The sequence below is a fragment of the Phoca vitulina genome, unplaced genomic scaffold, assembly GCF_004348235.1.
Source record: "Phoca vitulina isolate PV1807 unplaced genomic scaffold, GSC_HSeal_1.0 scaffold20, whole genome shotgun sequence".
NCBI classification, from domain to species: Eukaryota; Metazoa; Chordata; class Mammalia; order Carnivora; family Phocidae; genus Phoca; species Phoca vitulina.
The window spans coordinates 9,801,622-9,816,040 of NW_022589723.1; the positions used below are offsets into that span (position 1 = coordinate 9,801,622).

Below are 14,419 nucleotides of genomic sequence, written 5' to 3' on the forward strand. Positions count from 1 at the left end.
AAGAGAGCCTAGACAATTCAGAGCCCCAGTACTCACCTGATGGGCTGTACTTGAGGTCACTCAGCAGAGAGGTGGTTAGTGCCTCAGAGGCAGGAGAAAGAGGCTCACGTACGTTCAGGTCTTCACCTTTACCCATCCTGGTTCTTTCTGTATTTAGACTACGCTTACAAAAAACAACACTCAGATGAACTTGTTCTTTGTTGCTGATGCTTACACAGATTTTGCCACACATCGGTGGTAAAGAATCTGGACCTCCATTTCATAGAGGACCCACTCATCCACTGCTTTTACACTGATTTGAAGATAACATCTAAAGATGGAAGCAAATATCCATCTATTTCTTCTCATTTCTATTACCTCAGGCCATTTGAGGCATTACACAGCTAATGAATTAGAGGTAAGTCTTTCTACCCTGATGTGTACACTTGAGTAAAATCATCATTAAGGAAATTATTCCACCATACCTGACAGAAGATGCCTTTTCTCTCATCACACCTTGTTCTACTTCATCCAGTAGTTCCACTGTAAAATAACCAAATGGCTTCCAACAGTTTCCAATCTGAACCCAATTAACCACTCCCCTGTCTCCCTCTACCACAGTCTGACTAGGTACCACACACAGTAATTGGAAATGAAATGTTAGTCCATGGAGTCCTTCACTGGCCAGCAATAAAGAGCAGAAGAGCCTATCCAAAGTACTGAAGATGCCTAACATTATGTTCCTACCTAGCTTCGCTGGTCATTCAGGGGGATTAGAAAGCTCTCTACATGTTCCAAGGCACCTCGTAGTCATACAGATTGGTTCTAGAGATAGATTTTCTTTCCTATTCATTCCCACCCTGATGCATCTTCCCTCACACCATGTACTGTTTGGGGGTTTCCTCTCAGATCCTTCCCAGATCAGTCCCTTTCACTCTCACAGGCTGGTGCAGTAACAGCTCAGTGATGTGAGTTTTGCACAGTGGCAGTAACCTAGCCAATGAGGTTTATCCGAGGCGCCATGGTTGCAAATTGAAACAGTTCAGCAACATGAAAGGCAATAGAAGCTAGACTAGAAGTCACCAAAGAAATACGAAACATTCCACAGATTCTGAAAAATTTTATTTTTAACCTAACAGTGCAGGGAATGTAGGGCAATATTGCGTATCATTGATTCTAAGATGCACATTTTAAACAACTCTGAAATCAGATATGATTTACAGTAAGTGCACATGACAGTTTAATTGGCAGCTACTTTTTCTTTCTTGGGATGTGAAAGGTAATAGTATAATTTATAATTAACAGCATTTTAGAGTCAATTAAGTATACTTAGGTACTACCCGGAGAAGATCCACTCAGGGGCCACTATATTTCCAAATGTCTCTTTCCCCTGCATTATCGGGGTGTTGAATCTGGGGCAGAGAAAGTGAAAGTCACTAAAAATACTGACTAGTCAATTATTATTCTTCATTTTATTTATTTAATTTATTTTTGTTTCAAGGTTTTATTTAAATTCCAGTTAATATTCTTCTTCATTTTAATAATTCTTATTCAAAGTGCTTTTCAGGGAGAGTGGAAAAAGTCTCAATCCATGGCTGATTGAACCACAGGGCAAAGAAGGAGAAGGCTGTCCTTTGAACTAAAAATTATGAACAAAGGCCAAGTCTTGAGAATCTAGAAAGAGATGAAATCCATGTATACAGTTCACAAAGCTGGCCTTCTTTGAAGTTAGGGAGATGGTAGTAGTGATTCCTTTGCTTCTCTTTACAAACCCATCCACAGCCTAGCTCTGATCCAGTGCAAAGGCTAATAGCTAAAGCACAATAAGAATTCCACTATGGGGGGGGTGCCAGGTTAGCTTAGTTGGTAGAGCATGGGACTCCTGATCTCAGGGTTGAGTTTGAACCCCATGTCAGGGGTAGAGGTTACTTAAAAATCTTAAAAAAAAAAAAAAAAGAATCCCACTACTACCACCACCCTCAAAGCCATTATAAAAAGGTGTTAAGGGACAAAGAGTGTTTATAGTAGCATACTCTGTGAGAAGGGACCCTTGGATAGCTGTCTGGAACTGTCTGCCTTGAAATAAGTCTGGATTGGCAGTCATTAATTTGGTGAGACTTTCATCTCTCTCTCAATTCTACCTCCCTCACAAAACAAAGTAATCTTTCAAGCAGCAGTAGTCTCTGGTCTACAGGATTCCTTTCCTTTCCTCTCTATCTGCCCCACTGGTAAGAAATGAACAGCTCTAGAAGGTCCCAGATCTCCCGCTCTCCCCACTCCTCCACCCCACACTGATCTTTACTCCTCCTTGGAGGGCTTTCTGCTTTTGAGTTCTTCAAAGTAAGAACAGTTCTTGCTCCCCTTTTCTTTTATCCTATTTGGCTTGGCTGAAGCACGCTGACCAAAAAGCTTCCACATCTACTCTTCTTGGCAAACAGTTGGACCTACTCTTGTTAAATGGTTTTTGCTGGCAGAAATGAAGAAGAGAGCTGCATCTTGCAATTCCAAAATCCAAAAATCTCTGAAAACTAAAAATTGTCTGTACCTCTTTTGGCAGCAAAACTGACATACTATTTATAGTCCTATTTTATTCCATTTAGAATGATTATCCATGTTTCCCTGTAGAAATGTGTTTTATTAGAGTGTTTCCCAGATCTGCTTGAGATGTTATATAATATAAAGAGTATACGTTGTGTTAGATTTTCCAAAAATCCAGATTTCTGAATTCTGAAACATTTGGCCCCCAGGGTTCAGATAAGGGACAGTGAATGTACTGTGACTCCATAGTGTCAAATTCAAAAGACAATTCCTTGCTGTTCAGATTCCTAACTACCCACTGGCTGAGTTTCTAGTAACGAGTACCAGCAGTCCTCACACTGTAAAACAAAGATGATTAAAATTCTCTATGACTATTCTGCTCATAGTACCCACTGAAAAAGTAAGATAAAGGTCAATTCTCAAATACCAACTTAAAGAGTTTGTAAGTGCAATATTAAAGGCAATACAACATCTCATATTTTTGCAAATACTGGAATGAGGCAGAGCAGTGAGTTTACTATTACTGTAAATCCCAATACCCACAGTCATGGAACATGCAGCTCTCACCGTTCAGAATCTCATGCCCAAAAAACATCTTCACTCCTGGAACACTTCGACCAGTCTCCACATTCTTCACTGTTACAGAAAACGATTCATTCAGTTAATAAAAAATAGTATTTCCCTAAAATTGTAAGAAAATAATGCCTCTCAAAAGTGCCATATCTAGGGGTGCCAGGGTGGCTCAGTTGGTTAAGCGTCCAACTCTTGGTTTCGGCTCTGGTCATGATTTTAGGGTCCTGAGATCAAGCCCTGTGTTGGGCTCTGCACTCAGTGCAGAGTCTGCTTGAGGATTCTCTCCCTTTCCCTCTTCCTCTGCCCCTCCCTCCACTCACTGACTCTCTCTCTCAAATAAATAAATAAATCTTTTTTTAAAGGTGCCATATCTGAGTTTTACAAAAAATCCCCAAATTATTTTCCCCAAGAAATGAAGAGTCAATAATAAATTACAAAGCTATAGCCTTGAAACAAGTAGCATAAAGAACAGAGAGAACCTCCGAATGGTCCGAGATGAACTTAAAGGGCAGGAGTATGAATTTAAACTTATCCCAAGACTATACTAAGGCCCTTGAGGTTCAGGACTACCTATTACATTTCTATTGATTTTTACTCAACCTAATTCCAGATAAAATTTTAAGGCAGCTGACTACTTCTAGAGTCCATACCCTGTTTCATGCCATGCTACATGCTCAAAAATACTGTCAAGGATAATAACCCAACTCCTGGCCCAAATATAGAGGCTCTTCTGTGAACAGGTAAGAGGTTAGGAGAAGTTTAGATGTCATAACTACAATATGGTGTCATTTCTCTAGATGTAAGTGCTCCCAGGGCTGTATATTTCCGTATCACTCAGCAATCCAAAATAATTCAGTTTCACCCTCACTGTTCCACTGAATATATTCTTACTGAGGTCAAAAATCACAACCGCCTAGTTTTCTTTTCTTTTCTTTTTTTTTTAAAGATTTTATTTATTTATATGACAGAGAGAGAGGAAGAGAGAGAGCATGAGCAGGGGGAGGGGCAGAGGGAGAAGGAGAAACAGGCTCACCGATGAGCAGGGAGCCGGAGGTGGGGCTTGATCCCAGGACCCCAGGATCATAACCTGAGTCTACGGCAGAGGCTTAACTGACTAAGCTACCCAGGCACCCCACAACTGCCTATTTTTCAAATCCAAAAAGAAGTTTATAGTCTTATCATCCTTGGCTCCCATGTATCCTTTGACAATACAGTTCTTTCCTTTCTTCTTTAGCTTATAGGACATATCTCAAGTTTAGTTCTTTTCCTACTAATTTCCTAGAGCTACTATACTGAGCACCGACTCAGAGCTAGGCACCATGCTAATTATTTGCCTACATTTAATTATCCAGTAACATAACGAGAGAGGCATTTCATTATCTCTGTTATGTAGGAATCTGAGACTCACAAAGGTTGAATAACTTGGTCAAGGTCACACTGCTAATAAAAGACGGAGTTAGGATTCAAACCCAGGCCTCAGGTATTTTAATACGCAACTGTGAACCAATGTTACATTGTCTCCCTCATTTGCTCCTTCCTGTCTCTTCAACTGCCTCTACCACCTCTGACATCCTGATCTCCCCATTTCTCCTTCCCTTTTCCTTTTCCTTCCTTCCTTCATGTAAGTAATCTCTACACCCAATGTTGGGGTCAAACTCACCACCCTGAGATCAAGAGTCACATGCTCTTCGGACTGAATCAACCAGGCACCCCCACATCCACTATTTTTACAGCACAGATTATTTCTCTGAGCTCCACTCATATTTCCAACTAATAGCAGACTTACTCTAAGATTCTCAAATTGAAATCATTATCTTCTCCCAGTAACCAACAAATTTCCTCTTCCCATTTCTATCAACTAATAACTAATATATACCTAATCTTCTGAGTCATAAATGTAGTAATCATTTTCCATTGCTATTTATTTATTTAAGAGCACATGTTGTGGGGTTGGGGAGAGGGAGAGGGAGAGAGAGAATCTTAAGCAGGCTCCACATTCAGTGTAGAACCTGATGGCGGGGTTCAATCTTATGACCCTGAGATCATGACCTGAGCCAAAATTAAGAGTTGGATGCTTAACTGACTGAGCCACCCAGGCACCCTTCCATTGCTCTTTAATTATCTAATTGATTACCAGGTTACTTATCCCATCTCTTACGTATTTCTAAAATCTGCCTTCTCTTTTCCATTCCTTGCTGAGCCTTAGCTCTGACCCCCATCATGTTCCCTTTATTGGATCCCTTGATTGTCAAAATAGTTCCATCTATGCTCTTTGCCTCTAGTTTCTCCCTACTTCAGTCCTTCTTTCACATTGCTGTCATAGTGAAAATACTTCCTGCCTTGTCCAAATAGTACCTAAAATTCGTAAACAAGTGTAAAGAAATATTTTCAACTTCTTTACAAATATTTTTTAAACATGCCAAGATGAAATATCATTTTTTACCTATACAACTAGCAAAAATTTAAGAAAGATACACATCAGCATTTTTTTTTTTTAAATCCAATGTTAGGGGCACCTGGATGGCTCAGCTGGTTAAGCGTCTGCCTTCAGCTCAGATCATGATCTCAAGGTCCTGGGATAGAGCCCCACCTCAGCTCTGCACAAGCATGGAGCCTGCTTAAGATTCTTTCTCCCTCTGCCCCTCCCCCTCTGCTCACGTGTACTTTCTCTAAAAAAAAGAAAAAAATTAAAAACGTAAAAAGTTTAGCCATTAAATTGGAGTTTCAAGTAACATGAGAAAATGCTTTTTATCATGTTAAGTAAAAAAATATATACCTAATATGTCAACTATAAAAAATCTATGTAATTAAAGACTAGAGAGAAATATACCAAAATATTTCATTTAGACTGAATGCTTTGTTGAACAAGCATGTGGCATATCTTGTTTTCAACTCAATGCCATTTATGCAGGCTAGCAACGAGCTTAGTCTCCCCACAGACAGTGGTGGTTTCTTGGACCTCCAGGGCATCTCTTTAAGGGGACTGACTCAGCTGGGGGGAACACCCTCTTAACCCCTCTTTCCTCTTCCTCCTATCCGTAACATGATCTTTAGGTTTGAAGCCATGAAGATGGTAGAGCAGAAAGATGGATAATCCTGAATCTCTGCCAACTCTGGGGAGACTCACAGCAGCCCTGGGACGCCTGCCTTCTTTTATATAAGAGAATAAACTCCTACTTTGTTTAAGCCACTGGACATAATCTGTTTCCAGCAGCTGAGCATGGTTCCTAAATAACACAGCATTAACAATTTCAGGCAACAAGTTTTAAAACTTAGAAGCCTCCCACTTAAAAATCTTTCAAATTGTGGGGTGTCTTGCTGGCTTGGTCAGTAGAGCAAGCAACTCTTGATCTCATGGTCATGAGTTCAGGCCCCACACTAGGCCTAGAGCCTACTTTAAAAAAAAAAAATCTTTCGGGACGCCTGGGTGGCTCAGTCCTTAAGCATCTGCCTTCGGCTCAGGTCATGATCCCAGGGTCCTGGGATCGAGTCCCACATTGGGCTCCTTGCTCAGTGAGGAGCCTGCTTCTCCCTCTCCCTCTGCTGCTCCCCCTGCTTGTGCTCTCTCTCTCTGACAAATAAATAAATAAAAATCTTTAAAAAAAATAAATCTTTCAAATTGTTCCTCATTGCTTTCAGAAGTGTCCAAATGCTACAATATGTTCAGGCCTTCTCATCAGTCCCATACCTACTTCTCCAGCCTTAAGTCTCACCACATCCCCAGAAGGAAATTTACTTAGGTTTTCTGAATGAACCAAGTTTTCACGTCTCTACATTTTTTGTACATGGTGCTACTTCTGCGTAAAACTATGGTTCTCTCAAAGTGCGGTTCTCCAGCTGAGCGTCAGCATCACCAGGAAACTTGTTAGAAATATAAGTTCTTGGGCCCCACCCCAGACCTTAAGAATCAGAAACTCTTAGAGAGTGGCCCAGCAAACTGTTTTAACAAGTCCCCCAGGTGATTCTGATACACAGATAAAGTTTGAGAACCACTGGCTTAAAACACTTTCTACTCTTTTTCCATCCAGTTAAATCTTACTCACCTTTGGGACACCTTCCCCACTATCCTAACCCTACCACTCCCAGATCTAAATTAACTGAAATTTTGTGTTTCCATAGCATCTTGTGCATCACTCTATCAGAGAGGATATCACACTGCATTATACCTTTCTACTTGCTTATCTGTCTCTTTACCAGACTAAGTTTTTTTAAGGACAGGGACCATGTTATTCTTATCTATATCCCTGGTATCTATCACAGTGCCTGTGATACAAAACTATCAATAAATGATTACTGAACGAATTAATATTTCAAAAGTCTGATGTAGTCCCACCCTGGCCCACAAAGGTCTATTTTAACCTATAATATGGCTTAACAATAACACTAATCTCTCAAATGCCATTTATACATGTTTCAATTGTGAACTTGAAACTTATGCCAGGTAAACAACTACCCTAGTAAGTCAATATTCTAGATAAATAAAAACTATATATTGGATCTTAAAGGTGAACACATGTAGGAACTAGGAGGGTGGTACACCCAGAAGAGGCATGGAAACTCTGAGCTCCTTCCCATAGACCTTGACCTATGCATCTCTTCCACTTCGCTGTTCCTGAGTTGCGTCCCTTACAATGAACAGAACTGAAGCTGGGAGGTGTAGAGGTTACCTTGTGACCATGAAGATAATACATGATCCCTGAAGTGGCAAAAACCACAAGACACCTGGTCCCTCCTGGCATCTTTGAGCCACTGCACTATTCCTTAGCAGCCTACCTCTGGACTTCTTTTTGCATGACAAAAATTAACCCGTCTTTGTGAATCTGTCTGTTGAAGCCAAAAGTAATTCTATCTAATAGAGCGGTTATTTCTAATTTCAATATGCATATAGTAAGAAATTATAAGAAGCACCCAATGAAAAAGAATCTATACACCGAAAATTTCCACTATCATGTCAATAAAAGTATAAAAGTGGGGACAAGCCCGCAGATGCAGCTATGTTTTCTGTTAGGGAAAACAGTATTCTAATCTTCCTCTTAACTCTTCCTTAGAATAGGAATGTCTCCCTCCCAGTTGCTAATGAAGCCCCCAGAGCCCTCACCCAAACCTAACTATTAATTTCTTAAAGGCAGAAGATAATGACAAATAAAATTAGACCTTTCTTCAGGACAACAATCTTGTTAGGGTCCACATGCTGGAGTACTCCCTCAAATATGCCACAAACCAACGTGAGTTTCACCCTTCTCCACAAAATCTGATTGAGGAAATGGTAGTCACTGCTGGGATCCATGCTATTTGATTCCAAAAGCAGTCTTCAAATAATCTTCTTTAAGTATCCAAACACTTGAAAATAAAAGAGATCTAGGATTTAAAAAATATTTTGGGGGAATGAGGTTATTTTCCCTTTCCCCATACCTGGAAGGGACAAGAAAAAGAAAAATATGAGAGTAATTCAGTTTTGCTCATCTTTTCAGAACAATAATGAGAAAAGGACTATTGCAAGCATCAACTCTAATTTAGACATGGGAAACTGAAAGCCGTAAAACTTCAGGCACTGTAGGTTTGACTTCTTTGTCTATAAAATGGGGTAATACTACCTTTCATACCTTAGCTAAATGGAACAAGCAGAACATTTTAGAGGCCTTTAAATGGCACATTCATATATCTTTTTAACACCAACCAACAACAAAAAAAAAAGAGAGAGAGAGAGAGAAAGAAACTCTAAAATAACAAGTGGAAAAAAAAAAAAACCTGATGCTGGCAAAATATTTGCCAATACTTGCTACCATAAGCTGCTCACCCAGAAATATCTACCATCTAAATTCTTCTGGCCTCTTCTACATTAGTAACATTTCCAGAATCTGACACTGTTACCAACCAAAGCATAAGTGACTTAGAACTATCACAATTTATGCATGACCAATCCGGCTGCCATGTCAGTGCCTTTGAAGGGGGACAACACTAGATCAGACAAGAGCCGGTCAATCATGAAAACAACTTAGTGAGACTAGAACCTTGGCCTCGTGCTAAGTCGTCAAAACCGTAGGTAAAGCTTAAAAGTAGTTTAGGCACAAAATGACAGTTGTTAGAATTTGATTCTTCCCTATCTCAAACCCGTTATGCATAAAGCAACACTCAGAAGGGTGGGAGGGGGTGAAAAGGCATTGAAGCCACAGGAAAAGAACTGGTTCACGGAGAGGGCTAAATTAGTTAACGGGTGGCGTTTTTAACATTTTCAAGAAAACAAAAATATCATAAAAATAAAATGCAAAATTCCTCATTTTTAAGACAAAATAAGAAACTCCAAATAAACGGTGGGCCATACGCTAGGAATTCAATCTCGTCCACCGTCAGGTTATTTTTTCCCGAAGGAAGTTTGGGAAATCCTGTCCCAGTTTCAGCCAAATGGTGACTTCCTCGAGCTTCAGTACTGAACTAAAAAAGGAGGTACTGCTGTTAAGGAAGAACTCTCTGGTAGTTCCAAGCCGGCATTGGCGGTTATCAAAGGACAGAGACGAAAAAACAGGAGAAAAGTACACGGGACTGAAAACCCACACCGAGGAGCTGACGCCAGCCTGGCGCAACCAGAGGTCCCGGTTGTTTCCCGAGGAGCCAATCGGCGCGCGCCCCGGAGGCTGGCTCCCGAGCGCCCCCAGCGGCCAGGAGGACGGAGGACCTCCAGAAAAAAGGAGGAGGTGGAACTCCCGGCATGCAGTTCCCAAGAGACACACCCTAAAGTTGCCCCAAGAGACATTTGCTATATTTTTATGGCTTCTCTCCGCAATCCCTGCCACCTGTGGGTGGGGTGTCCACTTTTAGAGTTCTGTGAGAAACGGGTTGGCTATGCTGCCTGCCTCAGGTTAGTTCGTTATAAAACTGTGGGTCGATGGCGTTTCCCTTTTAATTGCGGTCGCTAGAGCCAGAGTGGCATTGCCTTTTTAAGGCCGGTGGCATCACGCTTCCGGGGGCGTGGTCCGTCCTTAGGAATACCCGGCCCTGCGCTGGGCTGATTCATTCGGGGGCTGGAGCTGGAAGCGCCGACGTCGGCTCCTGCGCCGGGCAAAACCTCGCTCCTCATTGGCTGGTTCTTGGGGACCGCCCTCCCCCTCTTGCCACCCCTGGGTTCCCTCCCGGGTCCGCAGTAGAAACACTGCCCTCTCGCATCTTGACCCCTGGGCCTTTTTCCCTTCCCTCCTGCCGCCGCCGTCGCTTCAGACGCCCCTGCTCCCGAAGGAGCTCCCGGTTCGGTGATGGGGTCTCGGGCTTCCACGTTACTGCGGGACGAAGAGCTCGAGGAGATCAAGAAGGAGACCGGCTGTGAGTTCGGGTAGGGGGTGGGAAAGCGGCCGGGTGCCTCTGGCTGGCCTCAGAACCGACGGCGGCTGTCGTTGAGGTCCGGAGTTGGGGTGCCCGGCGGTTGTCGGGTACTGGGCAGCCTCCAGCGCTGGAGCTTCGTGGCCGAGGGCTGGAGGACCTGTTCTTACGGCTACTTGGAGCGGGGCTCTGGCTCCTGTGGGGCTGTCCTTCCCCTCAGAGGCAGGAGTCGCGATCACCCTTAGAGCACAGGCACCGCTCTTTTCTCTTCCCCCTGCTCATGAAAGTCCCCGAACTCCTTTCTTTTATTTTCCTTCTCACTAACCTTGAATTCAGGAGCTCTGGATGGATCCTGTAGAAAACATAATCCGTTCCTGTGACGTTTCTGGGCAAGCACTTAAAATCACTGTCAACTGCGGGAAATCACAAATAAATTCTTTCCGCAACTGGAAAAATAAATCCAGAAAACAAGATCCTATAGTAAGGCTTTGGAAGACGTGACCTGGTAACAGGAGACCTTTAAAGAATGAGGGGTCTGAGAATATGAGACTTCTTTCATTCTGAACCTGTGGAGAAAAAAAAGCACGGATACTATGACCACCAGTTTTTTACTTACACTGAGGATGCTTGCTGTCCTAATTTCAGATCTATTGATTTCTACTATGCTGGCGTACTTTATGCAGTCGCTATGGAAATTGGATGTGCTCCAAAATCTCAGTGCAAATTTGTACTAGGAACTGATTTTTTATAGTCCAGTCTCTTCCTCATTAACCTGAACATAGGGGCCACAGGGCTTTGGGAATTGAGAAGCTCTGTGTAACATCATCACACAATTTTGTATAGCCCTTGATAATGAATACACTATTTTCTCAGTAATCCATTATGACTCTTGTATTTTACATAAGTTATGTAACTGTCTGAGCTCTGTCTCTTCGTGATAACCTGTCTTTAATGTGATGAGGTGACCAGTAAGTAACTCAGTGGCCCATATGCAGGTAATGTTGAAGGGTGCTGGGGGAACTACAGAATTACACAGGCAGTGGTGGCCTGAGAGAAACTGAATGCTGTCCTGTGCTTTTAGACAAATTTAACTTTCTAGAATCTTCAATTTGGAAGGAATGTTAATCTAGCCCCACCCTTGTCAGATTGGTTTACTGCTTTTAGCATCCCCTAACAGATGGCCAGTAGCCTCTCCATAAATACCTTTAAGGATGATAAGCGCACCACCTACTGATTTTGGATGAAAGACAGAAAGTAGTTAGCTGGTTATAATGTATAATACTTGTTTGGCCACTTGACCTTATGGTCAATTGATGACTCATTCTGACTCTTTAAGAGTAGAAATATAGGCAGTTTGGAGTCAGCAAGCATTTTGTTAAATTTTGTGGTCATGACCTCTGGCCACACTTGTAAATATAAGAACTACTTTAGGTCTAAGGTGACACCAGAGTTAAAGCATTCATACTTAAAATAGAAAGTCACATAATGAAGTGCAAGCCATAGTGAGGATGGGAAAAAGCTATTTTTGCCTCAAGATGAAGGGAGCACCAATCCCATTTGGGCTTATTTACATTTGACAAAATGGAAAGACCCTGGACTCTATAGGACTGGAGTTATTTTACTGTGTGGCTTGTGAAGGAACAGACCTATATACTCCTGGAAGACCTGTTTTCCTAGTTGCCAAAAAGTGCATCAAGCCTGAAGAAGATTCTCAACCACAACCAGTGCAAATGGATGTTAAGCCAGAAAGCCAAATGAGCAAGTAGTTACTGAATTTTTGCATTGTCTGTATTTAGTACTATGCTAGGTACTCAAAGCAGATGGTGACAAAAGATGCCCGTAGGAATTAGGATTAGCATTATGACATAAGGTAGCTGAAATGGTGTGCCATGTACCTTCAGACTCTGGGAAGACTGAGTCTGTGGGCTGGTCTTGGAGAGGATAGGAATTGGGCTCTGATACAGGCATGGATGAATTAGATTCAGATAAGTTAACCTAGGGCATTTTGGGTGGCTTCCAGGAGCATTCTCCCCCAGCCTGCTACACAGTCATTCCTCTGCCCTGGGAGTTGAGCCATCCCTTTATCTGGTTAGTGTCCATCAGCAGAGTTGATTTTTTTTTTTTTTTTTTAAGATTTTTATTTATTTATTTGACAGAGAGACAGCGAGAGAGGGAACACAAGCAGGGGGAGTGGGAGAGGGAGAAGCAGGCTTCCCGCTGAGCAGGGAGCCCTTTGTGGGGCTCGATCCCAGGACCCTGGGATCATGACCTGAGCCGAAGGCAGACGCTTAATGACTGAGCCACCCAGGCACCCCAGCAGAGTTGATTTTTAAAGCAGTAATTTTAACATGATGCAAAAGGTTTAGAAGACTAAAAACAGATACCTGAGGGGGAGGTGGAGAAGTGGAATTTGTCCAATTTTCATCTGCTTCTTGTTCCATTAAGAGTTTAGGGAACTATTGGGGCGCCTGGGTGGCTCAGTTGGTTAAGCGACTGCCTTCGGCTCAGGTCATGATCCTGGAGTCCCTGGATCGAGTCCTGCATCGGGCTCCCTGCTCGGCAGGGAGTCTGCTTCTCCCTCTGGCCCTAACCCCTCTCATGTGCTCTCTCTCTCTCATTCTCTCTGTCTCAAATAAATAAATAAAATCTTTAAAAAAAAAAAAAAAAAAAGAGTTTAGGGAACTATCAATCAGAAACACTTCAAGTTAAGAACAAGTAATATGACATCTCATTACTCCCTTTGCCAGTAAGAAAATGTGGCATAATTGAGGAAAACTGACTTCATAGTCAATATGAAAGCTTTGCATTGGAATTGATTATATTTAAACATATTTTCCGTAAGTCTAAATTGATTAGAATTCTTGCATGACTGGTTTAGCCAGTATTTGAAATGTAATCTCTCAAGTATTTGGCAGACTAATTCTAGGTAAGAATTACCTGTAAGCCTCGGTTTTGTCATCTGTAAATGGGAATAATAATAGTACCTACTTCATAGGATTCTTATGAGGATTAAATGAGATAAATTATTTAAACTACTTAGAATAGTGCCTGATATATAAGTATCAGGTAAGTGTCAGCTATTATTTTGAACCATAGATAAGACTCATCTTACTGGGAAAATATTTGTATGTGCTAGTTATAAAACTATGTCTAGGGCTATATAAGTGGAGAGGTGACAGCATTTTATGCTTTTCCTATTTTCAGGGAGCATTGGACTAGAAATCCAGTCGTTTTCCCAACTCTATAGAAATAAAGCTTTTAAAGGAGTAGACATCTTAATGTTTTTAACAGTTTAAAAAACACTGTCTAAAAAAATTAAAACATTTTTCTTTTTTTTTGAGAGAGAGAGACTGGCAGCGTGGGGGAGGGGGAGGGGCAGACGGAAAGGGAGATAGAGAATCTTAAGAAGGCTCCATGCCCAGCTCGGAGCCCAATGCAGGGCTTGATCTCACAACCCTGAGATCACTTGATCTGAGCCAAAATCAAGAGTCTGATGCTTAACCACCTGAGCCATCCAGGCGCTCCTTAAAACATTTTGTGTTGCATAAAACATTTGCTATATTGTCTTTGTTCTGTTACTTTCTTTCACACATCAGCATTTTCATATATTAAAGCCCAGCTGAATAAGTTATCATTGGGGGAAAATCACAACGATCTTGGGAGTTTCTGTAATCTCCACTCTTAGTTCACTTAACTGTAGCAATAAACTGGCTGTGAATTACTTAAAACCATCTTTTAAAAACAGCCGCTTAATCTGTGAGAAACAATTCAAACCAATGGAGTAGTAATGAATGCCCATTCATTTAATTTAATTATTATTATTATTTTTTTACATTCATTTAATTTTAGTCTCTAGTTCTGGTGTGTGTCATGTGGTACAGGGATGGTGTTGAACAGGTTTAGAAAGTAAGTTTTACAGGCTGGTGAGGTTTTGTTTGTTTGAGAAGGTATAGTGATGATAGAACTAGTGTGGGTTTTTCTAGTTTCGACAAAGAGCACAAGCCTGGCAAAGGCAATT

General features: G+C 41.7%; 2 protein-coding genes across 4 annotated transcripts in view; one reads left to right on the forward strand and one right to left on the reverse strand.

Annotated features, from left to right (window-relative positions):
* Positions 1-9,657, reverse strand: part of EXD1 (exonuclease 3'-5' domain containing 1) — a 28,924-nt gene extending 19,267 nt beyond the window's left edge. For 2 of the 3 annotated variants that reach the window (XM_032418010.1, XM_032418008.1), the window contains exons 1-5: positions 9,643-9,657; positions 8,245-8,430; positions 3,085-3,153; positions 465-522; positions 37-158 (exon numbers count right to left, since the gene is read on the reverse strand). In XM_032418010.1, the coding sequence (XP_032273901.1) occupies positions 37-158; positions 465-522; positions 3,085-3,153; positions 8,245-8,377 (382 nt within the window). In that variant the 5' untranslated portion in view covers positions 8,378-8,430; positions 9,643-9,657. Of the gene's footprint in view, positions 1-36; positions 159-464; positions 523-3,084; positions 3,154-8,244; positions 8,485-9,642 lie in introns of those variants that run through there. The other variant, XM_032418009.1, reaches the window with a different exon arrangement.
* A 447-nt stretch (positions 9,658-10,104) lies between these two features.
* Positions 10,105-14,419, forward strand: part of CHP1 (calcineurin like EF-hand protein 1) — a 42,821-nt gene continuing 38,506 nt past the window's right edge. Inside the window, exon 1 of the mRNA XM_032417297.1 lies at positions 10,105-10,404. Within this exon, the coding sequence (XP_032273188.1) occupies positions 10,338-10,404 (67 nt within the window). The 5' untranslated portion in view covers positions 10,105-10,337. The remainder of the gene's footprint in view (positions 10,405-14,419) is intronic.